The sequence below is a fragment of the Equus caballus genome, chromosome 29 (assembly GCF_041296265.1).
Source record: "Equus caballus isolate H_3958 breed thoroughbred chromosome 29, TB-T2T, whole genome shotgun sequence".
NCBI classification, from domain to species: Eukaryota; Metazoa; Chordata; class Mammalia; order Perissodactyla; family Equidae; genus Equus; species Equus caballus.
Genome location: NC_091712.1, coordinates 40476281 through 40502875, shown reverse-complemented (window position 1 = coordinate 40502875; position 26595 = coordinate 40476281). Strand labels below are relative to the sequence as shown.

Here is a 26595-nt window from a genome sequence, read left to right as displayed (position 1 = left end):
TTTTTAAAGAAAATAATTATGTCCTGAATTTAGCTCTGCTGAAAGAGTGTGCAAGATTGCAATCACGCTCTTTGTAAATGTTTTGAAGTTTTCCTGGAGTTTATCAAGTGAGGATGAACTGAAGGGACTGGAGTCTCAGGATTAATGTAGACTTTGATTTAAAAAAAAATGAGAAAGTGCATAGAGATAAAAAGTAAAAAGTGCCAACATGTACATTATCATTAATCCTTCGAATTTGAAAACCTTGATGCATAATATTCAAAATCCTTATTGGTCATTATTTGTAATATGTTTACCATTAAAAGATTCCTAGTAAAATAAAAATTGAGAGTGGGTGAATGTACGACAATGGTAGGAATGTCCCTTTATGTGCTTTCAATTTGGGGAATTACAAATACAGCCACTGTAAGCATTTTCTTTACAAGGTGGCTACACTATTGGCATTCCTATTAGCAATGGATAAGAGTTCACTTTGGTCAGTCAGCAGTTTTACCAACACTTATATGGCTGGTCTTTTTGTTGTTGTTCGTTCTAGTAGATATGTACCTCTTTGTGGTATAATTTGAATTTCTCTAGTGATTAAAGATGTTGAGCATCTTTTCATGTGCTTATTTGCTATTCACATATATTACTTAGTGAAGTGTCTGTTCAAATCTTTTGCCTAGTTTTTTTATTGCTGCTGCCTTTTCACTGTTGAATTTTGAGTTTGTTGTATATTCTGAATGCTAATTATTTACTAAGTATATAGCTAATATTTTCTTTTAGTATTTGGCTTGTGTTTTCATTTTCTTAAAGGTGTCTTTCAAAACTCAGAAATTCTTGATTTCAAGTAATTCTATTTTTTCATTTAAGGGTAGTACTTTTGGTGTTATCTCTAAGAAATCATTGCTGAACTCAAGGTCACTAACTTTTTCTCCTACATTTACTTCTAGAAATTCGATACGTTTTAACACTTAGGTCTATAAGCTGTTTTGAGCTAACTTTTGTATACATTGCAAGGTAGGGGCCAAAGTTCAATATTTTTGGATAAGGATGACCCCGACACCATATGTTGAAAAGGCTATTGTTCCTCTGTTGAATTATTTTTGCAACTTTGTAGAAAATCAGTTGAAAACATTCAGCACATCTATTTCTGGACCCCTCTCGGTTGCACTGACTCATGTATCTATCCACCTGCTAACAGCCCGCAGATTTGTGTACTGTAGCATCTAGCAAGGCTTGGAGTCTGGTAGTGCCAGGCCCTCCAACTTTGTTCTCTCTTTTTCAAAATGGTTTGGGCTATTCTGTTGCTTTGAATTGCCATTAAAATTTTAGAAATAGTTGTTAATTCTTATAAAAAATCTTGTGTGATTTTGACTCGAATTATATTAAACTCATTCATTAATTTTGGGATAGTTGACGTAACCACCTTACTGAGTCTTCCAGTTCAGGAACAGAGCCAACGGTTGTGTTTATTCATGTCTCCTTTCATCAGTGCTTCTTTCCTAAGTGTCTTTTGGTTTTGGCACATTGATCATGCACATACGGTGTTGTATTGATACGTAAGTATTCCAAGCTTTCTGGTGCTACTGAAAGGGGTCTATTTTTAAATTTCAATTTCCAATTGTTCATTGCTAGCATATAGACGAGCAATTGATTTTTAAATACTGATTACTAACCTCAAGTATCTGTTCTAGCAGCTTTTCTGTAGATTCCTTTGGATTTTCTTAGACAAGTTGTCTGTGAATAGAGACAGTTTTATTTTTTATTTGCAAACTGTCTGCCTTTTATTTCTTTTTTCCCCTTATTGCACTACCTAGAATGATGACTAGAAGTCGTTATGGGGGCATTCCTGTCTTGTTCTTGATTTTGGGAAGAAAGCATCCAGTCTTTCCCCAGTAAACATATGATAGCTGTAGGTATTTTGTAGATCTATTTTATTATGTTGAGGAAGATTTCTTTTATTGAATGAATTAATATTAAATTAGGTCACATATTTTCTTCTGCATCTAGTGAATCATCATGTGTATTTTCTTATTTAATCTATTAATATGGTTTACTATATTGATTGATTTTTAAATATTAAACTAGCCTTCCATTTCCAGAATAAACCTCATGTTTTACCACTTTTGCGTATTGCTGGGCTCACTTTACTAAATTTTTTTTTTTAGGATATTTGTGTTTATGTTCATGAAGGATAGTGATCTGTAGTTTTATTTTCTTGTAATGTCTTTGGTTAGGATTTTTGGGTAATGCTGGCCTCATAAAATGAGTTGGAAAGTGTCACCTCAACTTCTTTATTGTAGAAGAAATTCTGTAAAATTTTTATTATTTCTTTCTTAAATGTTTGGTAGAATTCACCAGTGAAAATTTCTGGGTCTGGAGTTTTCTTTGTCTGAAGAATTTTAACTACAAATTTAATTACTTTAATAGATAGAAGACTATTCTAGTTACCTATCTTCTTAAATGAGCTGGTAGTGTGTTACCATTTTTTCTTTGTGAGTTTTTCTCAAACCCTATCAGTTGAATTCAGGCGCTCCTCCATCTCCTCCCCTGTGCTAACATAGACTGAGGATTTAACACGTGCACATTAGCTTAGAGGCTATAAAAGCCACAGGAGGGCGTGATGTCTCCCAGCTGAGAGCTCTTGCTACTGAAAGGTGGCAGGAGAAGCTAGCCCGTTGATGGTGGAGCAGCCAGGGGGAATTCTCCTCTGTCTCCATCAGTGGCATCCCTACCCATGCATATACCTCAGCATCCAGAAAGACTCTTGGCTCAGGAGAACTTAGTTTCTGCCTTCAGCCCTTTCAGTCACCCCTACACCTAGCACTGCTCTCTCCACAGGACAAAGCAGGATGGTGACTTGGCATCTGCACCCAAAAGAGCCATAAACGTTTGAGTTCCTCCTAGAGTTAGCCACTCATACTTGTGTGCCTGGACTTTCCTGATTTTTCCACTGAAAGTCCAGGTCCTGGAACCACCTCAATCCCAGCCAACTGAATGGTTGGTCACCTTAGTCCTTACCCCACTGACTTTCCCCAGTTCCTTCAGCTTTGTTCTTAGAGCAGCTGAGGCCAGAGTTGAGGGGGGAAGAGGCAGGAGGGTCCTTCAGGGAAAAGCATAGCTTCTCAACAGGAAGCAATGCTTGGCAGTTATTTTCCAGAGGCTGCCTGTTGAGCTCAAAAAACAAACTTTTCCTCCAAAGCCCTCCTCCCCTTATGGACATCATTTAATTCAGCATTGAACACCCTGTGAGTCAGCAGTCACAGCCATATCACCTTTCAGCTGGGGTACTGGGGCTCCCTGCCCTTGACCATGACATCATCTCTCTCTCCTCCGATTGGGAAGAGAGTGCACGACTGCTGAGGTATCATTTGAAAGGTGGATTTCAATCCTACTTCTCCCTGCTAAGCCTCTAAACATTCCTGAACGGATGGAAGAGGGGGCTACCCTGCCTCCTTCTTACCTACTAGTAGGGTGAGAGCATTCCCTGCAGAACCCTGAGAAGTCTTCTCATATCCTCTCACCTAGCCTGTGGGGTCCTGACTTTTTCTCTTCCAGACACCATGTGTTCATTAGCATCCCATCTTCATCACCAAAAATGTCAAGAAATGTGCAGGGTCTCAGATGTTACCCCATATGCAAGCCAACAAGCTAGCTTGTTTCATGCATGCAGGCAGAAGAGACGAGACTCCTGAGTCACGGACAAAGGACTTTACGAGTCATGACAAAAGCAGTGCCCAGAGCTTCATGTTCATTTGCATTGATTTTCCATGCCCCTCAAGTGCCACAGGGGTGATGCAAGGGGCCTACCAGGGATGACTGCAAACATAGTGGGTCACATTACAGGAAAGGAAGCTGAACTCGCTGCATTCACTGCTTTTATAGTGAGAAGAAGCAAGTCTGCTCTTTATCCCAGTGGAAGATGTTACCCCATCCTTCATGGCTACTGCCTCCCAACATAATCCTGAAAATGGCTCTGAGTGGTCAGAGTCTGCATTCTTGGCCTGCCCTCAGGGCCATGCTGGATTGCCTCTCCCAACCCAATCCTTTCTCTGAATTCTGAAAATGACATAGGTTTTCAAAATGGCTGGCCAGAATTAGGAATATTAACTGGACAAAAAGTTTAGTGGGATTGGCCATTAATGAGTGATGAGAAAATGCACATATCCCTTTTCTGCTATCAGCAGGCACTCTATATTTGGATAGGGACAAACTTCCAGACCCTGTAAGTCACTGATTCTACGTATATACCTACTCCCCTAGAGGTGAAGGAAACTGCTTTACTCTTCCCAGAAATTAGATAGTTTATCATAGGATTGATAGTGTCATTGACTCTTTCCCCTTAGTTTTCTAAATGGATAGATATTCCTCCATTCACGCATTAATGTCACTGCTCCCACTACCCCATCTTTAGCCTTCTGATTTTGTCACTCACAGGAGTTGACTTTTCATCATTTTGGCTACCATCTACGCACCAATGGCTTTCAAATCTGTATGAAAGTCCCAGCATTGCTTGGTCTTCAGACTCATTACTTAATGTCTGCTGCATACTTCTATTTGGATGTCCTATAAGAAATTCAAGCTTAATATGCCTCCTGGAATGATTTCATTTTTCTCTTCTACTGTCCCATCCCAACTCTTTCCCTTGTGGCTCTTCTTCCATTTATGGGACCATTTTTTACCAAGTTCCTAACGAACAAATCCAGGATTCATTTGAAAACTTCCTTTCCTGATATTAATCAATCCAGTAATTGTCCTAAGAAATTTTCCTCTGCAAATATATTTAAAATAATTCAAATCTTTTTAACCAGTGTCATCATCTTTTGTCTGAAATACTTGCAACATTGGAATATTAGTTACTTCCTCTAGTCTTAGCTCCACTTGAATCCACCCTCTCCCCACCACCATCGATCCAAAATATAATATTCTTCACGTCTCCTTCTTTTTTAACAGCCTTTTGAAGACCCATTTCAACTATAAGTATATAAATTCTTTAGCATGTTAAAAATGGGTCTCTATCATAAGACTGTAGCTTCATCTCCTCTCACCTTTTCCTGGAAAATCATGGCCTACAAAAGCCAAACTGCTTGTATTTCTGTGATTTCTTCATTGTTCACACTATTTCTTTTCCTGGAATTTTATTCAGCATTTTCATTAAGAAGATACCTTTAATCATTTTTTTTATATATATATATCTCCACTCAGGCAGCCTCTCATGCAGAAACCCCCTTTGATTCTCTACGCAAAGGCAACTTTATCCCATTTATTCATACTATATCATAATATGTAATTCAGATATTTATTATACATAGTTGTATACACATACACAAATATATGAAAGTGAAATTACGTATCTATAAGATTGCCTTCCTAACAAGAATAAGATCTTGGAAAACAGATAGGGTGGTATTATATCTAAATTTCTGTCCCCCGCTTCTAGCCCAGTGTCTGGCCCCAAAGTAAGTACCAAATAATATTTGTTGAACTATTCTGGGCTAAATAGCCCTGGAGTGGGGAGAATGCTGGAGGAAGATGTGACTATCATTTGTACTTTGTTAGCCAGTATTAGTTAGTATTTTGTGCCTTATCATTGAACTATGCGCTGGCATTAGCCAAGAGTAAGTGAAGATGATCCTCTTCTACTTTAATTGTTCATAATACACACTTTTGGCTCACAGATCACCTGAAACGTGATGAATGTAGACAACACTTTAACAAATAAATCTATCTATGCACATACACACCAAATTTTGTATGAAATTCCAGGAAGTTCACAGAACTCTTGATCTCCATCTCCTTTCCAATGTGTACACAGGCTTTCCATTTTGAGTTGGTTGGTATGATTACAACAGTATCCAACAAGACCAGGTGAACCAGGAAGGAATGGAAGAAAGGGTGCATAGGCACAGATGAAGAGACTTGAAAGAAGTCTCTTTCAAGGATCCAGAGGGTCCTCCTTCCACTTTTAGTGGAGAGAGTTGGTTAGGATGTGGTAAAAGAAGAACTGTAGGGTTGCTTACCTTGACTGTCTCCCTCAATGTTCTTCAGAGTTGTCGGTACTCCAGAATATTATCATGAGAAATTTAGAAGTCCTCCACAGGTATCCACCAACGGCCAGAGTTAGTGGTGTTGACTGGGGTGAATTAATAGGGGCAAAAGCCTTAATCCTTTGAGGAAAAAGTAGTGTGCTGATAAGAAGTGTTTTTTTTTTTTTTTTTAAGATTCTATTTTTTTTTTCCCCTTTTTCTCCCCAAAGCCCCCCGGTTCTTAGTTGTGGGTCCTTCCAGTTGTGGCATGTGGGACGCCACCTCAGCGTGGTCTGATGAGCAGTGCCATGTCTGCACCCAGGATTCAAACTGACGAAACACTGGGCTGCCTGCAGCAGAGCGCGCGAACTTAACCACTCGGCCATGGGGCCAGCCCCTGATAAGAAGTGTTTGAGTTGTTACATGACAACTCTGTGGTGAAAGGAGATAATCCAAATGTGTGGATTTATGAGAACAGGAGGCTAGTCCTTCCACCTCTTCTTTTGAAGCCATTCCTTCCTGCTTCCCTATTCTGCTGATTATATCTCTGCCAAGTATTCCCTCTCTTAATTAATCTTTCCCCTCAGCATATAAACCTACTCAGATACACCATTAGCAAACATGCAAAAACAACAACAAATGACAAAAACAGCAAAATTATCTAAACTCCAAAACAAAATAAAATATCTTGGACTATAACCTTCCTCTATCTTTCACCCAGTATATTTTCATTTATAATCAAAATTCTGTAAAAAATAACATGAATTCTAAACTTCCACATCCTACCTTCTCACTTTCCACTCACCCCTAAATCTACTGCAATGCATCTTACGTTCATATGAATTACACTGAAACTGCTCACAGGAAAGTCACTGATGAACTCTCAGTTGACCTATTTTATCACCCTTTAAGGAATTTTTCAGGTGGATGTCTATCATGCCATTCTATAAAAATTGGGATGTCTTTGGCTCTAAATTTCAGAAAACTCAAGTAAAAATGAAGTAATCTATGAGGAAATTTTATTATCTCACATAACCTAGCCACACCCCTTAATAGGGGGTCCCAATATATGGAGTCTCCATGGTTGATTAATCATCAGTTCATACACCATCAAGGGCACTGCTGCTTTTCATTTTCAATTTTACCATGTTCTGACTTTATGCTTATCAAGGTTGTGTGTGTGTGTTGGCAAGGACAAGATTGCACATGCCAATGTCCATCCAAAGTAGGGAGACTGTTTCTCCGCATGTACCTATCTTTGAAAACCTGAAAATTTTTTCCAGAAACCTTTTAGCAGCGCCCCCTAACACAGGTCATATACCCACCTATAAACCATTCAAAACCATGAGAGAAAAGATTCCCATTTTCTTAGGGGTTCCTAAATAGAGAAGATCCCACTTGGCCTTAGGTTCCATGCCCACCTATAAATGAATTAATCTCACAGGGAAAGACCATCATAATGGGCCTAGACTAATCAGCTTTTTCCTGATTTATGTAGAAAAGGGATGGACAGAGTTCTGCCAGCAAGGATGAAGGGTGGGATGTTTGTTGAGTAACAACCAATAATGCCTGCTGTACACTTTTCACTGGATTTTCTGCTTCTAGTACAACTACTGACGCTTCACATCCTCTGCTCATCCCTTAAATGTTCATATTTATACAGTTGTTCAGGGCCCCCCTCCAGCCATTCTCCTCCTCCCATCGCTTCACTCACAACTTTGGGTCTATCTAACAACCGTATCCTCTTGATTTTGAAATCTATGCTTCTACGAGAGGTAATTCACTTGCGTTTGAATTGATATCTGCTTGGACAGAAGAGACAGCAAATCTAAACTAATCACCCCTCTGCAAATACACACCCACAGAAACACACAGGCATATATACTCACACACGCACTCATATGCACACAATGACACAGATACACCGACATATGCGCTTGTGCCAAATCTTTACTTTGTCTTTTATTTATTTTTTTAGCATCTGTTGAATTTATTCAGCATAACCACAGAGGTAGTGCCTTTATGCTGTCACACACAGACACGGACACAGATACAGCAGAGTCCACATTGAGTCCAAGCGCATTCCCTGGGAGGCTCAGGTCCGTCTGGAGCCCAAGCGCATTCCTTTAGGGGGCTCAGGTCCATCTCCAGCCCAAGCGCACTCCTTGGCAGGCTCATTTATACGTCTTCATATGCCACAGCCCATCATTTAAATAGTGGATGTTTTCAATGCCGATGCCTTTGTTGACCTTCCCGATGTCTTCTGCAGACATCTTCATGACGCCCACACACAGGGCGTGCTGCTTGCCCTCCGCCATGATCGCGACCACCGTGTCTTCCGCAGCGGGGTAGAGCTGAGCCCCGGGGGAGGTCAGGCCGGGACACATGATGTTGGCGCCGCTGAGCACGAACTTGATGGCGCCCTTATCCACCTGCTGGCGCGGCAGGATGAAGGGGTACTTGTGGAGCAGCCTCAGAGTCGGATAGAAAGGCCCCTCTCTCTGTCTGAAGAACAGCAGCTCCCCGTTGACGGTCAGGATCTCTATGTGCTCGTGGCACCGCACGATCTTGACCGGGTCCTTCTTGGGCATGATCTGATGCAGCCAGGGCTCCACGCCTGGGAACTGCTCCACCAGCTGGTTCTTGATGCCCTTGATAACGGAGGTTTTCAACTGAATGCAGTTGGACACGTTTTCTTTCTCATCGAATTTCTTGAACATGATCCAAGGCGAAGGGGGCGAAACAACAGAGAACGGCGCGGAAGAAGGAAAAAAATTGAATTCGCGAGGGTCCCGGAGACGCTCTTACCGGAGGCGGGCCGGCAGTGATAGTCGGTGCGGGTGTCGTTAACCGGAAGGGAGGCGCGCTTTACGGCTCTCCGCGAAATCTACTTCCGCTTCTCGGAACATGCCGGCGTTCTTAGCGCGTGATTTTCGGCTCCGGAGCGGGTAGGTGAAAGGGCGGGACTGGAGAAGGAAGACGAGCTAGAGCGATCATTCCTTTTGTAGGAAGGGAGGAATGGAGGGGCCTGTCTTTCCTTTTTATTATTGGGGAACGGAATCGTCATCCATCCTGTTAGCCGTGCTGGACGGCCGGGGCGATTCCTGGCTGACGCGCCCTCCCCTCCTCCCCACGGTCTCTGCGGGAGTCGACCCCTCTCCGTTACGGCTCTTCCAGGTCTCTCGGATCCTTCCACTCCCCTCACGCCCTCTGACGCTGTTGAGCGCAGGTGCGTGTAATTGCAAACAGTGGTTGCCTGGCACCCCCGAATGCGACCTTGTCCCTGCCGAGTCCTCTCCGCCTGCCCCCTCCCCCCGAGAGGAGAGGCTTTGCGGCTAGGAGGAGTGCAAACCCGGCCGCAGGATTTCGGTCCTTGTACACGTTCCCAAACTCATGCTGCGCCCCAGAATACGGTCCCTCTTGGCGAATGTTCCAAGTGCTCCTGAAAAGCATGTGCATGTGCTCTATACCTGCCAGTGATGTCCCGTTGGTGGATAGAGTCGTTCAGATCTTTCCTATCTTGACTGGTTTTCTGCCTACTCATTCTGTGATTACCGAGCCGCGGATTGAAACCTGCAGCCGCCATTGTGCATCTGTTTCCCTTTTCATTTCTATCAGCTTTCGGTTCATATATTTTGAAGCTTCGTTGTTAGGTCCATGCCCGTTTAAGGTTAATACAGAAGTCACCCTGTTAGTTAGCATTTTATCCACGTGGATTTTACTTGTCGTTCTGAAAAGTGTGAGGCCCGTGAGGGCAGGAATTGTGTATTTTATCTCTGTGTTCTTTCACCCAGCACAAGATCTGTTTCACAGTACATGCTACATTCACAGTAAGTGACTGATAACTAAGGGAACAAATGCTTCCTCTTCCTCGAGATCTGGTCCCTTTCTTTCCCAGACAGCGCTGTGTGAAAAGAATAAGGGCAGATCCTTGCTATCTGGACACTTCTCTTCTCCAAGAAACACGTACTTAATTTAGGAAGCCTATATTTCAGTAGGAATTTTAACAAGTGCTGGATATACAGTGGAAAGCTAACATACATTTCCACGTTGGTGGGAGCTTATAGTCTATAAAGGTTTCATATGTGTGTGTATATGTATGTGTGTGTGTGTATATATATGTATTTTTATATATATAGTATCCCCGTTTTCAGGACAAAAACCTGTATGAGTCCGGGTTCTCCCAGTCTATATATGTATATATATATATGTATGTGTATATATATATATATATACACACACACATATATTTAATTTTTATTATAAGGAATTGGTTTACATGATTATGGAGGCTGAGAAACCCCAACCTCAACAGTCAACGAGCTCTAGACACTCGGGAGAGCTGATAGTGTAAATTCCAGTCTGAGTCCAAGTCTGAAAGCAGGAGAAGACCAGGGTCCCAGCTCAGAGGCCATCGGGCAGGAGGAATTCTTTCCTACTCAGTAGTGAGTCAGCCTTATTGTTCTATTCAGGCCTTCAGAAGGATGAGACCTGTCCACACTGGGGAGGACAATCTGCTTTACTCTACCAATTAAAATGTTAATCTCATCCAGAAACACCCTTATAGAGACACCCAGAGTAATGTGTGACCAGATATCTGGGCACCCGTGGACCAGTCAAATTCACACACAATTGACCATCACAAGGGTAGACTATCTTAAATGAGGCAGGATAGTGGGTGTTTGTGTGTGCTGACTGTAGAACCCAGGAGTGAGTCCTGCTCCATCACTTGTAGACTGAGATCCTGGAAGTTAGTGAACTTGTCCATGTCTCAGTTTATTTATCATGAATGTCTGGTTAACAAGAACCCCATCTCCTGGGGGTGGGTGTGAAAACTGCTTGAATTAATACTGAGAACCATTGGATTTTAAGTATTTCACATAGCTATTATTATTAAATTAACATCAAAACAGTCACATGAATATTTTTACACACTCTTCACACAGGATATGGTACGAGTGGCTCTAGATTTGAGCTTCCTGTTTATAGCTGAGCCTCTGATCTGCCTCCCCGAGGCTTCACTCCAGTCGCTTGATTCTGTGGGGAGTCACACATTTCCAGACACGTCTCTGGTTCTTTTACAAACAGCTCACCTTGTCCATTATGGATGGGTTTTATGTGCTTAACTCTTATAGGATGATTCTTTTTCTTTAGTTCTTGGGGGTTATCTCATTGTTCCTATGTGTAAAGACAATACCGTAGAAGCAGCATAAACCAGATGTCATAGAAATTCATGAGAGGAAAAGTCGTTGCTGGCTAGCATGACCAGGGTGACCTGTCTGTGGATGCCTAGGAGCTTAGTGATCTGACCTGGAACTGGCTGTCAGAGGAATGCCCAAAGGATATTTTAATGAAGCTCATTTAGACAGAGGACTCTTAAGAAAGTTTAGTCTGGAGTTGCATAGCAATGAAGACTCTTTTTGAAGTTAGTGATCCTTTTTATATGAAGTCATACTCTTAGTTCTGTAGGATGTAACTCTTTCCCAAGGTGCATGTTTCTTGGCCCACAAGCGTTTGTTGCTGTCTACCATGAAAAGGATGCTAAGTGCTAGTTTCTGCTGCTAAGTTCTTCAGTTAAAAAATGAAAAACCTCTTTTTTAAGACTTTCTAAAAACTCACCTTCTCTAAAATCTTGCGGCCTGGTTCTTAAACTTTATAGAAGAACCTAGGTCTTTGAGGCTGACATACATTAGATATGAAAAAATATGAGATACAAGTGTTGCTGTAAACAAACTAACAAGTTAAAACTTTAAAACACTACCAATTTATTCTGGTTAAATCATTTTAAATCAATTTAAAATTAATTAACTATGGATTTTAAAAAGAAGAAGGAAAGGTAAGGCACAAAATTCAGTCTTTCAAGTCTGGGGTGTACCACTTGCTAAATTTTATCAGCCTCCCTCAGTATCACTTTATTTCCTCCTGAAATCTGGATACAATATATACTTCACAAGGTGTATGGAGAAGTTCTGAGGAATAAAAAATATAGTATATAAATGACTTGCCTAATAGTAGGAAACACAGTGAGTACTTTTAAAAGTGTTTCATTTATCTATTTATTTGTAAAAACCTTTATGTGGTAGTTATAAGGTCTAAGATTATACTATATTTGTAAACATTTTACAGAAAATTACTGTAGCTTTGAATAATTTACTCTCTAAGTCAAAGTCAAGAGATACTGCAAGTCAGTTTTATGTCAGTAATCTGAAGGGAGTATGTAATCTAGACTTGGTGATTATGTTACAAAATTAAAATGAGGAAACTGAGTGAGAAAATTTCTCAGGTTCCTCAAGTCTTTAAAATTCAGAGCGTGATTCACAGACCTGGGTTGTATTAAGAGTTTCAAACATTTGACCTTAATACAGCTTTGTCTGCGGTTTTAGGAATGACCACTAGAGGGCAGGAGACCCAAACTGAAGTCTGCACGCAGTTCACCACAACTGGAGAATGTTATTAGAAGAAATATTCTCAACCAAAAGGTCACAATTTTTTATCATACAATTATTTTTCCCCAGTTGCATTCCCTAAATAAATAAACCCATCTGTACAGAGTCACAAAATATTTCCCAAGCTCGGGTGAAGCACATTCTAAATAGTAATCTACTTGATTTATAATTTGTGAGTTTTCTCTGCATCTGTCTCTAAATAATCAATAATAAAATAATTATTTCTAAAATGACTTTCCATAAAAAATACATTAGCCCTACATTTTTGATCTGCTCAAAGAAATATAAAAGTGCCTTTTCTCACATTGCTTCAATTTATGAACTATTTTTGAAAATTAAAAAATTATATATATTGTAAAAATAATCCACTAATATCCACAGTGTTTTAAATGATCTCTTCCTCATTGCTCCATTCCATAGGTAACACTGCTAAGTTTCTCATACACTCCAAAAATGTTCTCTGCATACCAGGCATATCGATGGATAGATAGAAGGAGCGTGTGCGTGTGGGCATGCCCAGAGGAAACGGCTCCACACGGGAGGAGTGGGCAGGGATCCCCAGGATCTTAGGGGCTCTCATTCCCAAAGCAAAGCCTATGGGAGGATTGAGCCCTGGCCTAGGAGTACGAAACCGTCCCTTTTCCTCTGGGCTCTGCCCACCTCCTGGGCCCTGGGCCAGTCCCTGCCTCTCCTGGCTTCAGTTTCCCATTTGTCCCATGGGGGCTGCACATGGAACTGCATGAACCTGGCTCAGTGTGGATGCTGCCCAGGCTCCTGCCCTGTGGGTGAGTGTGGCGGGGTCCTTCCGGGGCACAGGGGCCTCCTGTCCACAGTGACAGACAGCACCCACAATACACCAAGGGTGCCCAGCTGGTCAGTACCACACGTCCCCACAGGCTGCTGCTCTGGGACCTCTGGGCCACCCCACTCCAGCCAGGAGGGCTGGAGACTTGGGACATGAGAGTCACAGAATACCCCCCACTCTACTGTCCTGGCCCCCAGATTCCACCCCAGGGGTCAGTGCAATGGATGGCTGGGTCAGGGGTTCTGGAAGCAGCAGTGGACACAGTCTGGACAGGGAGAAGGTTAGGCCGCTCCTTCCCCCTCCTCCTCTACACCCCCGTCTCCCTGTCTTCTTTGGCAGGACCCTGGGACACGAGGGCCAGCCTGTCCCTGGCCGCCCTGACTGGTGTAAGTGGCTGCAGGGAGCCCCGGGAGGAGGTGGCCCCACAGTGAGGCAGAACAAGGGTTGAGGGTGGTTATTGTTATTAGGAGCCTCTCCTGGACGCTCAGTGAGTTCACCCCACTTTATAGATGAGCGGTGGCACCAGTGCTCAAGGTCACTCAGCTCTGAGTGACCAAGCCTAGCCCAAATGAAGCTCTGAGAAGTCACGAAATAAGCTTGCCATCACAGGGTTGTGATGTGGCCACAGGTCAATCTGACTTCAAAGGCTGTGCTGTGCACAGGAGCCCAGGAAGTGGCTTCTGAGCCCATCTTTGGAGGTGAGTCCATCAAGGATGGGGCAAAGGGGAGGGCACTGCAGGCTGGGGCTGGGAGGGGGCCAGGCTCTGGAGGGGGTGCCTGGGTGAGGAAGGCTCTAGGGAGGCTGGGGCGGGAGTTGGGGTGGGGTTCTAGGGAAGCAGATCACAGAGGGCTCTGAATGCCAGGCAGGGAGTCAGGGGCCACTGCAAATTGGGAGTGGGCAGGAGACAAAGGGACCAAGGGGCCGGGCCACCTGTCCACATCACCAGCGTGCTCGTTTGTGGTGGTGTTGGGTTCCTCTAGGCTGAGGGGATGAAGCATCATCGGTCACCTGCTGGATCTAGAACAAAAGAGCTGTGTTAGCAGAGCCCAGAGACAGTGCCCTTGACTGTGTGGCCGTCATGGGCATGGTGGAAGCTGAAGAGGAGGAGATGCTGCTGGAGGCAGAACTGATGCCGTAGATTTGGGGGTACTGTGAGGAGGCCAACTCCCAGAACAGAGCGGGATGGCAAGGTCAGCAGAGGCCCTGAACTCTGCAGGCACCCCATGTCAGGGTGCAGGTTTGGAGGCTTCTAGAAATGGGGGCTTCTTGGCTTATTTTGTGGGTGCAGATTGGGAAGAGAGGGCCTGTGGAAGTGCCAGGGAGAAGGGGTGGGCACTCAGCTGCTTTTCTTGGTCATCAGTGGACTTCAGGACAAAGCTCAAGGTGACGACCTCCACTTCAGAGCTGGAGGAGCTGACCGAATGCACGCTGAACACATTAGCCACATGCCTACTGCTGAGGTGGGGGCCACACCTGAGTGGTCCCAGGACCAGGGGTGGAGCTGCCACTGGTCCTGGGCTCCATGTTGGTGCCCTTGTGGCTGGATAGTGAGACATGCCTGTGGGCACCAGTGGCTGTGACCAGCACTCTGGAAGGCAGTGAGAGATATGTACAGAGGGTGGTCCCCGTGAGGTGGGCAGCCTGCTGTCCCCATTGCCAGTGCTCCTTGGCAAGTGGCAACAAGTTGTCTGGTTCCCAAAAAGCAGAAGAAACTTATGGCTGTGAGCGGACAAAGGGAGGCCAGTCCAGCTTGTGGAAGGGCAGGCATGATGGCTGGCAGCAGGAGAGTTTCAGGGTGAATCTGGACTCTGGGGGTGGCCTGGGCTGGCAGGTTGGGCCGAAGATGCCCACCTGGTCTGGGACACTGGAGTCTGTAAGTGCTTAGCTACTTGACTAGCCAGACCCTGGGGGGTGCGGCCTTGTGCTGGCCAGTGGTAGGGACCAATTCAAAGGTGTCCTTGTCACTCTTGAGTCCTGTCTACTTCATGCGAGGGAGGGTTGAGCTGGCTCCGTGCTTGACTTTCACCCCCTTGGTGAACGTCCACTTCTTCAGGACACAGTCACGGTTAGTGCTGGGGTTCATGCATAGCACAGGTTGGCGTTAGGGGTCTGCAGCTCTGGTGGGGAGAGAGACAGAGAGGGTCAGCTGTGCTCAGGAGCGGGCCAGGGCCAGGGAGAAAGAAGTGCATAGAAACAGAAAAGAGATTAGTGGTGGTCAGGGGCTGAGGGGTATGGGGATTGGACCCTTCCTGGTGCCAGTGTTTCCCACTCTGCACACACAGAAAGAGCCACGTATCCCCTGCTCCTGAACAGAGCTTCTGGAATCCTCCAGAGCCAGAAGCAGGCCGGGTGTGCCTGGCAGAGTCCGGGCATCTGCATTAATGTATACAGGATTTCTGTTTGGCACGATAAAAACATTCCAGAAATAGACAGTGGCGATGGTTGCACAGCATATTGAATTTATTTAATGCCACCGAACTGAAAAACTTAAAGTGATTAAAAGGCAAATTTTCATTGTATGTAAATTTTAAAACATAAACTAATAAACCATAAGTATACGAAATAGAAAAGGAAAATTTAAAGCAAAAGTTGTCATCACTAGGGAGGGAAGGACAGCTCCAGCACTGGAGCCGGTGCTATGGCGGATGCTAGAGGTGCATCTGGCTTTGGCTGTGGCACTGGCATAGGCTCTGGTGCCAGTGCTGGAGCTCCTCTATCTCTGACAGTGGAGCTAAAGCTGGTTCTAAAATTGGCTGCAGTTCTGGGGCTGACTCTAATTCTGGTGCTGGTTCCAGAATTGGTGAGAAAACTGATGATGGGTATTGCTTTATGTCTGGAGCTAGAACCAGAGCTGTCTGTAACTCTCGAGCTGGTCCAAGTGTTCAAGCTGGAGCTGTCTGATTCCATGGCTGGTCCTAGGGCTATCTCCAACTTCATGGCTGTGTGAGATCTTGTGCTAGGGGTGGCTGTAGCTTTGTAGCCACCACTCACTGGCTGTGGGTTAGATGTTGTCCCATTGTTAGGGTGTGAGCTCTGAAGGCAGGGAAGGTGTCTGGGGTTCACATTTATATTCCGGGTGCCTGCACACTACAGGGAGCAGTACTCGGGTGCTGAATACATGAAAGAATGAATGAATCAACCCTTTGTGTCTCAGGTTTCACATCTGTAAAAGAACAGCAGCTACCCCATAGGACTGTATGGAGGATTACACTAATTCAGTACATCTGTAAGTGCCTACTATGTGCTAGGCACTATTCTAGAGGCTTGGGAATACAGCCAAGAAAAAGCACAACCCATGCTTGCATGGAGCTGACTGGAGCAGGGCTTAAATGAGGGAGTGTGGGTCACAGGCAATGGTCCAAGCTCAGCTGGGAGCAGCTGCCAAGATCAGCAGATCGTACACCTGTCCTTGTCCAGCAGCTCAACTGCCAACCTAGGTGGGGATGGAGGGATATGGACTCCTTGGTCTAAACACCCATGCTACACCTGATCCCCTGTGACCATTCCCTTCACAGGTCCTCAGTTTTGCCATCTTTAAAATGGGCATGTGAGGAAATCCATTCCTAGCTTCCTCCATGAAGTTCATCTTGATCCTACTAGACAAAGAGCTCCCTGTGATGTCTTCCCACTGGTAACCCAGAGAAGTGGCATTTGAGTTCACCGAGGGAACTGGGAAATGTCTTCCAGGAGACTGGCTAGGGTCCCCTTTCTGGTCAGTGTCCACACTGGGCCCAGATTCCTGGGCTTTAACTCCCAGTGGGCATGAACACCCTGGCATTGGTGGCACACTAGTCAAGCCATGTCTCCAGGTCCTCAAAAAAGCCAGCTTGAAGTGGGAGGGACAGAACAGCGAGGGTCAGCCCTACGAGCCAACAGCCAGGGAGGGAACTTTGCACATCAGTAAAGAGCTCCCTCCCTTCACATACTCTTCCTGTCTTTTCCCACCTACATTATATTTCATCTCATGGGTGGTCATCATCCATTTAACTAGATCACAAATGAAGGAAATTGGGTTGTTTCCAATCTTTTGCTCATATGACAAAGGCTGCAATGAATAACCGTATACATATATCAAAGGTAGAGGTGTTTCCATGGTATAAATTCCCTGAACTGGGATTGTTGAATCAAAGGGTAAAGACATTTATAATTTTGATAGATACAGCCAAACTGCCTCCGTGGAAGGCAACTTGCATTTCCACCAATGAAGAATAAAGTTCCTATTTCTACAAAGCTTCAGAGTATACTTGCAATATTTTGCATTTAGTAATTTTGTCATATCATGACTGAGACCAAGCATATTTCATGTGTTTAAGGCTATTTATATTTCTGTTTTTGTGAAGTGTATGATAATGTCTTTTTTCCATTTTTATATTGTATGGCTGCTCTTTTTATAATCAGATTCTGAGATCTCTATAGGGGTTGATAGGCCCTTTGCCTGAGATTCTGAGTAGCAAATATTTTTTTCCAGCTTGTTATCTGTCCCTTTTTAAGTTAGGATCTTTTATGCTGGTATAATATTAAAATGTCAGCACTCCCCAATTTGATTTATAGTTTTGATATAATTGCCATGAAATGCCTCAGCAGGTATCTCTTTGTGGAAACAGCTGAGCTAATTTCAGAACTTAGAGAGAAATACAAAGGGCCAAGAACACTCAGAACAGTCCCGAAGAACAAAGTTGGAGGACACACAATACCAGACACTCAGACTGTTTACTAAGCTACAGTGACAAGGCAGTGAGGTAGAGGTGCAAGGATAGACACATGGAGCAACAGAAAGTATAGATCCCAGCGCAGACTCCCACAAACAGACACTCATGAATGCTGCAAGAACAATGAGGGGAGCCGAACATGAGAGCACGTTCTGAGGACGGCTTAAACACCATAGTGCTCGACATTAACAGGGGGAAGGGAAAACTACGTGATCATCTCAACTGATGCAGGAAAAGCATGTGACAAGATTCAACGCCCTTTCATGATAAAGGTACTCAAACTAGGAATAAAAGGAAGCTAAACCTAATAAAGGCCTCTTGTGAAAAACCCACATCTAACATCATCCTCAGTGGTGAGAACCTGAAAACTTTTGCCATAAGTTCAGGAACAAGTCAAGGACTCCCACTCTCATTACCTCTGTTCAACATAGTACTGGGAGTCCTAGCTGGAACAGTTAGACAGTAAAAATGAGTAAGAGGAACCACATTGGAGACACAGATGACATCTTATAGGTGGAAACTGTAAAAGTTTCACAAACTGTCAAAACTAAAACAGAATTCAGCCAAGTTGCAGGATACAAAATCAACACGCAATTCTATACAGTAACAACAAAAGAACATTAAGAAACAATTCCATGTATAATAGTATCAAAGAGAATAAAATACTTAGAAATAAACCTAACCAAGGAGGTGAAAGACTTGTGCAAGATATTGCTGAAAAAATTTTAAAAATACAAAAATAAATGGCAAGATATCCACGTCTGTGGCTTGGAAGACTTGCTGTTGCGAAGGTGTCCATACCAAAGCGTTCTAGAGGTCCAGGGCAGTCCCTATCGAAGTCCCAATAGGATTTTTTGCAGAAATAGAATTCATCCTAAAATTCATGTGGAAGTTCATGGGAATCTGAATAGCCAAAATAATTTTAAAAACGAAGAACAAAATCCTAGGGGCCACCTTCCAGTTTCCAAAACATACTACAAAGCTACCACAATCAAAACTGTGTGGCACTGGCATGAAGGCAAACAAATGGATCAATGGAATAAAATAGAGAGCCTAGAAATAAACTCTGGTGTATATGGTCAAGTGATCTTGGACAAGGGTGCCAAGACCACTCAATGGGGAAAGAACAGTTCCTTCGGCAAATGGTGTCAGGAAAACTGGATATCCATATGCAAAAGAATGAAGATGTACCCTTATGTCACACCATAGAAAAAAATAATCTCAAAATGACCTGTGCGGTGATTCACCTATAGGGGCTGTCAAAGGCTCCAAACAGCATCCTGTCTACCCCTGACGTTTCAGGCACTCTTGGCTGTGCTGGATCATATGACCCAAGTGGCAGAGCAGCTTGCACAGCAAACCTCGACCTGCTGCAGATCCTTCTCTTGTTCTGGGCCGCACTCTAACTAGCAGCTTTTCAGGTCACTTGATAAATGAGCTGGAGTGGTGCACCAAAATGAGGAATATGTTGCCTCCAAAATGGGAAGAGGCCCACTAGGAGTTGTGCCTTTGTTGGTTGAAGGAGATGCCAGATGAAACATTGTATCTTTCTCCTTGGAAGAGATATCTCAACTTGCCCCAGACCACTGGTACTCTAGAAATTTCACCTATGTATAGGCCCTTGAATTTTGTTGGACTTATTTCCCACCTCTGACATGCAAATGTCTTACCTGTGAGTCTAGATAGTTGCCACTTCTTCCTCATTGGGTCTGGTCTCCATAATGTCATCAATGTGATGGACCAGTGTGATGTCTTGTGGAAGGGAAGACAGCTAAGATCCCTGCAGACTAAATTGTGACATGGCTGGAGAGCTGATATACCCCGAGGTAGGACAGGAAAGGCATTTCCCAGATCAGTGGATGCACGTCAGGTATGAGGGGATGAGCTATTTTGCTCAAGCAATGAAGTCACATCTAGAGAGCACCAGCAATTGGAGTCACCACCTGGCATTTTCCACGGTGCATCTTGGGCCCCCGGTGCATTTTTCCTCCTGCACTGTAGACACCACTGCTGAGACACCATTGGCAAATCACTGCTTTGTGTCTTTTTCCAGAGTCCCATTCTTGGGGCACAGGGGACAGGCACTTTGACAACTCTTGTCACACATGAAGGATAGCTACAGATGTTCACAGTGCACCTGTGACCCAAGAATGTGCCTCCCGCTGGGACAGGCCACCCTTTCCAGGTGGCAGGTCCTGTGTCCGGTCCTCATCATGAGAGCCAGTAGATGCCGAGCTCTTAGTATGATGGGAGGGGGCAATCTAGGTGCAATCTCATCGAACTTGTCTTCATAGTACGATGTGAGGCTGCCATACCCCCATTTCACAGGGAGGAAACTGAGGCTCATATAGTAACACCTCTCCAAGGTCAATGGGTCTGTCTGTGCCCCTAACCACTAGGAGGCACTGTCCCCCCACATGGCAGCTGTACCTCACTGCCCTCTGCTCACATCTACCTGCTCACTGTATAATCAGGGGCTTCTCTCTTCTTCCTCCAGGGAGAACCTGGCGAGTTCCCCCTTTGAGGACAATGTTCTCTGCTTGGCAGCTCCATGTCTGGGCAGACATGTGGCTGACCGTGGCTTCACCCAGCAGCCTCACACCAAGTGGACTCCACCTGACCCAACTTTGAGGGAGATGAGGGCCTCTCCCTCCTCCCCACTGAGCAGAGCCCCCTCCCACGTAGAAGCTGAATGTGCTGGATATGTGGGCTGGGGGCTGGCGCAGGGGTCACTCCTGGTGAAGCCTCAGATGTGGTTTGAGCACTTTTTCCATTTCCAAAGCCCCAGCCCAATGCCCTGACCTTCCAGCAGCTTTCCTGAGCCCCCTCTGTGCTTCGTAAAGATTTCCTCTGCTCACACAAGCTCACGTGGGTTCTGCTATTGCAACTGAGAATTTCATCTGGATGGAGCATGTTCAGGGTTGTCCCCTTGACTTGCTGAGCTGCTCTAGATGTGCTTTCCTGACTGAGAGGAAGGGGCTCTGTGCCCAGAGGGAGAGGGAGCAGGCAGGAGCAGCCAGGCCATGCCCTCCTGTCGCAGGGAGCAGGGCCTGGCTGCTGACCTCAGAAGCTGGATCATGGAGCAGGAGGTGGCGGGAGGCATGGACAGGGCCAGAAGCAGGACCATAGCCTTGCGGTGAATAGTCTGTATAGACTGTAATGAGTAGTCTTATATCTTTGGAAAAATGTGGAAGAATTTCTTTTGGATAAATTCCTGGGATCAGCACTGCTGGGTTATAGGTGGGCCTGTGGGATCTGATGGGTCCGTGAGCTCTTCTCCCAGAGTCCTTTCACACTTCCATCCCGGGGGCCCCTGCTTCCTCACCCTCACCAGGACTGGTCTCACCAGACATAAAAACAGACAAGTGGGGGCTGGCCCGGTGGCACAGCAGGTAAGTGCGCACATTCCGCTTCGGTGGCCCAGGGTTCACTGGTTCGGATCCCAGGTGTGGTCGTGGCACCACTTGGTGAGCCATGCTGTGGCAGGCGTTCCACATATAAAGTAGAGGAAAATGGGCACGGATGTTAGCTCAGGGCCAGGCTTCCTCAGCAAAAAGAGGAGGATTGGCAGCAGTTAGCTCAGGGCTAATGTTCCTCAAAAGAAACAAAACAAAACCTTAAGTGATGGTGACAAATGGCATCTCCCTAGTGCTCACATTTGAATGTGTCCTTAGCAGGGAGGGAGCATTTCTGACATTTATGGCCACGTGCATTGCTTCTTGTTTGAACTGCATGTGTTTGTTCTTTGTCCCTTTTTAAAACACTGCTTTTTGAGACCTGTTGGTACCACAGGGATGTTAAAACTTTCTGTGGCCTTGGGTTCTGAGGAATGCTTTCCTAGTTTTGGTTTGTCCTTCCACTGGTGACATTTTCCTTGTTTTGGGTTGGCTACAGAACGGCCAGCTGTTTATGGCTCCTGGCTCTCATGTGGCGCTTAGAAGAGTGGTTTCTACCCTGAGATTTAGAATATTTCTATGTCTTATAAAGGCTTCGGTTTTCACATACAACCTTTGGTTCATCTGGGATTTCCGTTTTAAATAAAAAAGTATTTTACATTTTAAAAAGAAGCCAAAATTAATTAGTCCCCTCTTAAAATATGTGGACGGGCACAAAAAGCGACATCTAGGACTCCATTTATATGAATAATCCACACTAGGTAAAGAAACAGAGGGACAAAACAGGGTAGCCGCTGCTGGGGGCGTGGGGAAGGGATGGACGGGAAGTGACAGCTTGGGGTACAGACTTTCCTTTTGGGGAGAGGAACGTAGTCTGCGATTAGATAGTACTGCTGGGTGCCCAGCATGGGGAAGTACTTAATGCCTCTGACTTGAACGATTTAAAATGATTAAAAGGTTAGATTTTATTTAATCTAAATTTTAATATGTTTAAAAAAATGAAAATATAAAAGAGAAAAATACAATAAAATAAATTTTAAAAAAATGATACCATCAGAGGGAAGAGGAAGCAGGCTCCATGCTGGGTGTGGCTCAGGAGCTGGCACTGAGGGATGCCAGGAGTAGCTCCAGCCCCACAGGTGGTAAGAGATGCAGGCTGGCCCTAGCACCAGAGTTTCTGCTCGGACCGGCTGTGCACTTAGCTCTAGCTGTGGACCTGCTCCTGGAGGTGGGGCCAAATCTAAAGACGGAAATGCCTCTAACTCTCGAGAAGCTTTGCTTCTGCAGGTCTGCAGCTGGATCCACCTCTCGACATTGTACGGGAGCTGGTGCTGGAGCCAGCGCCACTCTGGAGATGGCACTGGAGCTGCAAGAGGAGAAAAGATCAACGTGACTGCCTTCCCATGTGCCTTTTCAAAGACAAAACACCTCCCAGTGCCTTCTAGAGAAGCTGCAGCCCAGGACCCCACAAGAGGAAGTCTTCCTAGACTGCAGGCCACCTGATGGCCCTACACCAGCCCCTGGGGGCTTGTCCTTCAGTGGTCCAGTAGGGATCCCTCCTCATATGCTCACATGCACCCATCCCTGGCCTCCTCATCCTTGGGCTCTGCCTCACTGGGCTCCTGGTCATCCAGCTGGGTCAGGAGAAGGTGGGCACGGTGCTCCAGGTTCAAGCCAGGCATGGTGAGCTGCACATAAGCCAAAACTGCTTTAGGGCAGTCAAACCCACAGGCTGACAAAAATCCTCTGGATGCTGGTCCAGCCAGGTGCCCAGAAGGAGCGGACCGTGTTGGAGGTAGGCAGGTGGGCAGCAGAGTCAGAGGCCTAGCCTTTCCTGCTCACACACCTGCAGCACCTGGGCTCTTGTGCCAGCTCCTACCCATCCAGAGGCCAGCCCCACTCCAGTGCACCCCCATTTGGCTGTCTAGGCAAGGGCTACAAAGAGTGTCTACTGCAGGAGCCCAGATCAAGGGTCTGACCCCTGTCCCCTTCCTCAGGGAAGCCTGACACACTTCTCTGTCCCTTTCATCACAGGAAGGCAAATTCCACAAAGGCAGGCAGGGGCTGTACCTGCTCCATTCATTGCACTGGCTGGTACACAGTAGGTGCTGCAGAAATATGTGAAGGAGGAGGGAACATGCAGAGTGTGTCCTGCCCAGCCTTCACGGGCCAGCGTGGCACCTCAACCTGCAGCTCATGCACCAACATGCTCCCTTATTCTCTGTGGCTATGTGTGGGGCTCGTCTTCCCACCAACGCTATTCTCAGGAATGGCAGGCACAGCCAGCCCCAGCCCCAGGTGCAGCTGGGCTCAGGGGACGGAGGTGCAAGGCCGATGTGTGAGCAGGGTGCTCCCTACACATCCTGTTCTGGGCCCCAGGATCAGGACAGAGGGCGAGCAGGGTTGGGAGGGGCTGTGGTGGGGATAGATTCTCTCAGGGGCCAGCTCTGAGCCCCCAGCCTCCCCTCTGCTCCCTGAGGCAGCTCTCTGACTCCTCTCCTGCAGGAGCAGACCCAGACCTGGGCCCTCTAGTGGGAATCAAAGCAGGTATGGAAGCCAGGGTCTGCCCAGGACCCCAGCCTCAGCCCTCAAATGTCCCCCACTGTGGAGACAGGAGCCCTCTCTCTTGACCCAAAGCCCACTCACTTCTTTAGTAGTTCCTGGGATCTGTCATCCTTCTGACCATGAGGGCAGAGCAATCCATATCTCAAAGAGGCCAGCAGGGCGTCATATTGAACATCCTGTGTCTTCTGCCTGCTCTGATGTCTGGTGGGACTGGCTGACTCCCCGAGTTGAATGGAAGCCCCAGAGGGCAGGGAGCTTTGTCTGCTCCGATCATTAAACTAGGCTAAGTGCCTAGAAAAGTACCTGTACCTACTGTGTGCACTTAATAGATATACTGTTGACAGAATGAACCTTCTCAGACATCTGAGTGTACCTGGGGCCCCTCAGCCAGCCCCCAGGGATTCCTGCTCTGGCTACACCCAGGATGGGCTCCCCCACACAGAATGTGAAACCTCCTTTACAAATGGGAAACAGCTTTGCTGAAGGCCACGCGATAGGTGAGGCTTGAGGCAGAGAGCTTCCTCACGGGGGAGAGGAAAATCATAAATAAGGACAACCACAGCCCTTGGCATCCCTTCCCACAGGGCCAGGCCCAGGGGCAGCACTGTCCAGGGCATATCCCATTCACTTCTGGCAACAACCTATGAGTTTGGTCCTCTTAGCAGCCCAGTTTTCACATGAGCAAACTGAGGATCAGAGAGGGGAAGTGACAATCCCAAGACACACAGCTAGGAGGTGCCTGAGTGACCACTGTGCTGTAGAGGGGAGAAACACCTACTTTTTGAAGAGCAAACCATGACGTGTTGGGTGCTGGCGAGGTTGCAGTAGGTGGACGGGCAGGTGAGGACACAGGCGCTTCTGCTCTGGAGGGCAGGCACCTGGTGCTCCACCAGCTTCTCCAGCCGGCCTGCCTTCATGGTCTCCAGCCTGCAAGTCTCACCCAGGTTCAGGACTGACTGATTCTGATGCTGAGGCAGGACGAAGGAGGGACGGGCCAACAATATGAACAGTAGCAAAATGCAAAAATACCCATGGCCGTAACGTGAAGAGAAAGCAGTATATAGAGAATTTTCTCAGATATTTCCACACGTGCATTAAAGTAATTTTGCAAGTGGCCGGGGGTAGGGGCTGATGGATGGAGGCAGAGGAAGGGAGCAGCCCCCACTCCTTGGGATTGGGATGTGGCCACTCAAGGGCAAAGCCCTGTGTTTGTAATCCCCAACCACCTGATCCCACACGGGGTGGGAGTGCCTCATGTTCCCCTGCAACACACACACATACACACACACACACACGGCCTCCCAGTCTCCCTGTCTGCACCACGGGGACCATTCTAGCATTTACTTCCTAAGGATGTCATCAGGCATATGAGAGAGAAGACCTATGAAACTCGTAGGGTGATATATATGGTTAATACACAAACTTAGAGATGGGAGAACGACAAAAAGGAGGGGGACGTAGCACAGGATACAACTCAAAACAGGCCTGGGTTCATTTCCTAGTCTGTCTATCCCATGGGAGGGTTGAAATGAAATGAAATTCAGATATTATCCTCCTCTGGCATCAAATTTCCAATGACCTCTCATATTCAGAATCAGGCCCAAGTGACTCATCTCGGCCTATGTGGTGGGCAGCCACAATGGCCCCCAGAGACCTCTGTCTCCTGGTCCACATGTGCTTGTGTAATCCCTTCCTTGAGGGTGAATTCAACTCAGTAACTGGCTTCTAACCAATAGAATATGACAAAAGTAATGGCTATCACCTCCAAGAGGATTTACAGAGTCTGACCTTCTGTCTTGCTTGCTTTCCTGTGCTTATCCCCCCAGCACCTGGGTTCCCACTGCAAAGAATCAATAGAGGGCTCTGATCAACGATCAGCTGACTGAAAAGAACTGAGACTGTGGGTCCACAGTAACTCGTCAATGAGCTCAAAAGCGCATCCTGCCCCCGTGGAGGCTCAGGTGAGAGTGCAGCCCCAGCCTCCTGGGAGGCCTTGAGGCAGACGCTCCCAGCTGAGCAGAGCCTGGATCCTGATCACAGAATTGTGAGATAATAAATGTCTGTTCCTGTAAGTGCTAAGTTAGGGTAATGTTGTCACACAGCAATAGATAACTAGCACTTTCTTCCAGGCCCCAGGGTCTGCCCCTGCCCTCCTCTCCTTCCAAGCTCACTCTAGACACACCGGCTCCTTTCTCAGCTCGTCTGTGGCCCAAGTCTCTTCTGCCGCAGAATCTCTGCCCCTTTGGGCTTCCAGCTGGCACGCTGTTCTCAACCTTGTGCAGGGCTGGCTGGTTAGAGAATAAACGTCCCCATGGAGGCCTTTCAGCCCCCACCCGGGGCCTCCCCTCCCTCTAGCACGCTGCTTCGTTTCCCTACAGCACCTGCTCTTCTCTTTCACGTGGATTTGCTTTCGTGGTTTTGTCCACCTCCCCCTCCAGGCTGTGAGCTCCTGGAGGGCAGACACCATGTTGGTCCTTTCAGCACCGCCCCCTGGCCTAAGGAGGCCCCTGCTCAGGGCGGGTGCTGGGGAAACAGTTGCTGAATGAGAGGATCTCAGAGTCCCCTCTCGCATCTGAGCAGCTCACACTGTGGGCATGGATGCTAGTAACAAAAGGTGCATGTTGGGTCGGAGACAGGGGGAGGCCCAGAGGGACCTCTAGGCGTCC

General features: G+C 46.2%; 2 protein-coding genes across 20 annotated transcripts in view; one reads left to right on the top strand and one right to left on the bottom strand.

The window, feature by feature from the left end:
- Window positions 1–7940: 7940 nt before the first annotated feature.
- Window positions 7941–8728, bottom strand: LOC100057416 (malignant T-cell-amplified sequence 1). The gene has a single exon (XM_014737118.3). The coding sequence runs from the start codon at window positions 8726–8728 to the stop codon at window positions 8183–8185; it is 546 nt and encodes a 181-aa protein (XP_014592604.2). The 3' UTR covers window positions 7941–8182.
- A 104-nt stretch (window positions 8729–8832) lies between these two features.
- AKR1E2 (aldo-keto reductase family 1 member E2) overlaps window positions 8833–26595 on the top strand; it is a 35796-nt gene continuing 18033 nt past the window's right edge. For 3 of the 19 annotated variants that reach the window (XM_070255287.1, XM_070255280.1, XM_070255290.1), the window contains exons 1-3: window positions 8877–8956; window positions 22652–23167; window positions 25756–25890. In XM_070255287.1, the coding sequence (XP_070111388.1) occupies window positions 25852–25890 (39 nt within the window). In that variant the 5' untranslated portion in view covers window positions 8877–8956; window positions 22652–23167; window positions 25756–25851. Of the gene's footprint in view, window positions 8957–12391; window positions 12488–13598; window positions 13646–13768; window positions 13958–22651; window positions 25891–26595 lie in introns of all 19 variants that reach the window. The other 16 variants (XM_070255292.1, XM_070255297.1, XM_070255296.1 and 13 more) reach the window with 12 other exon arrangements.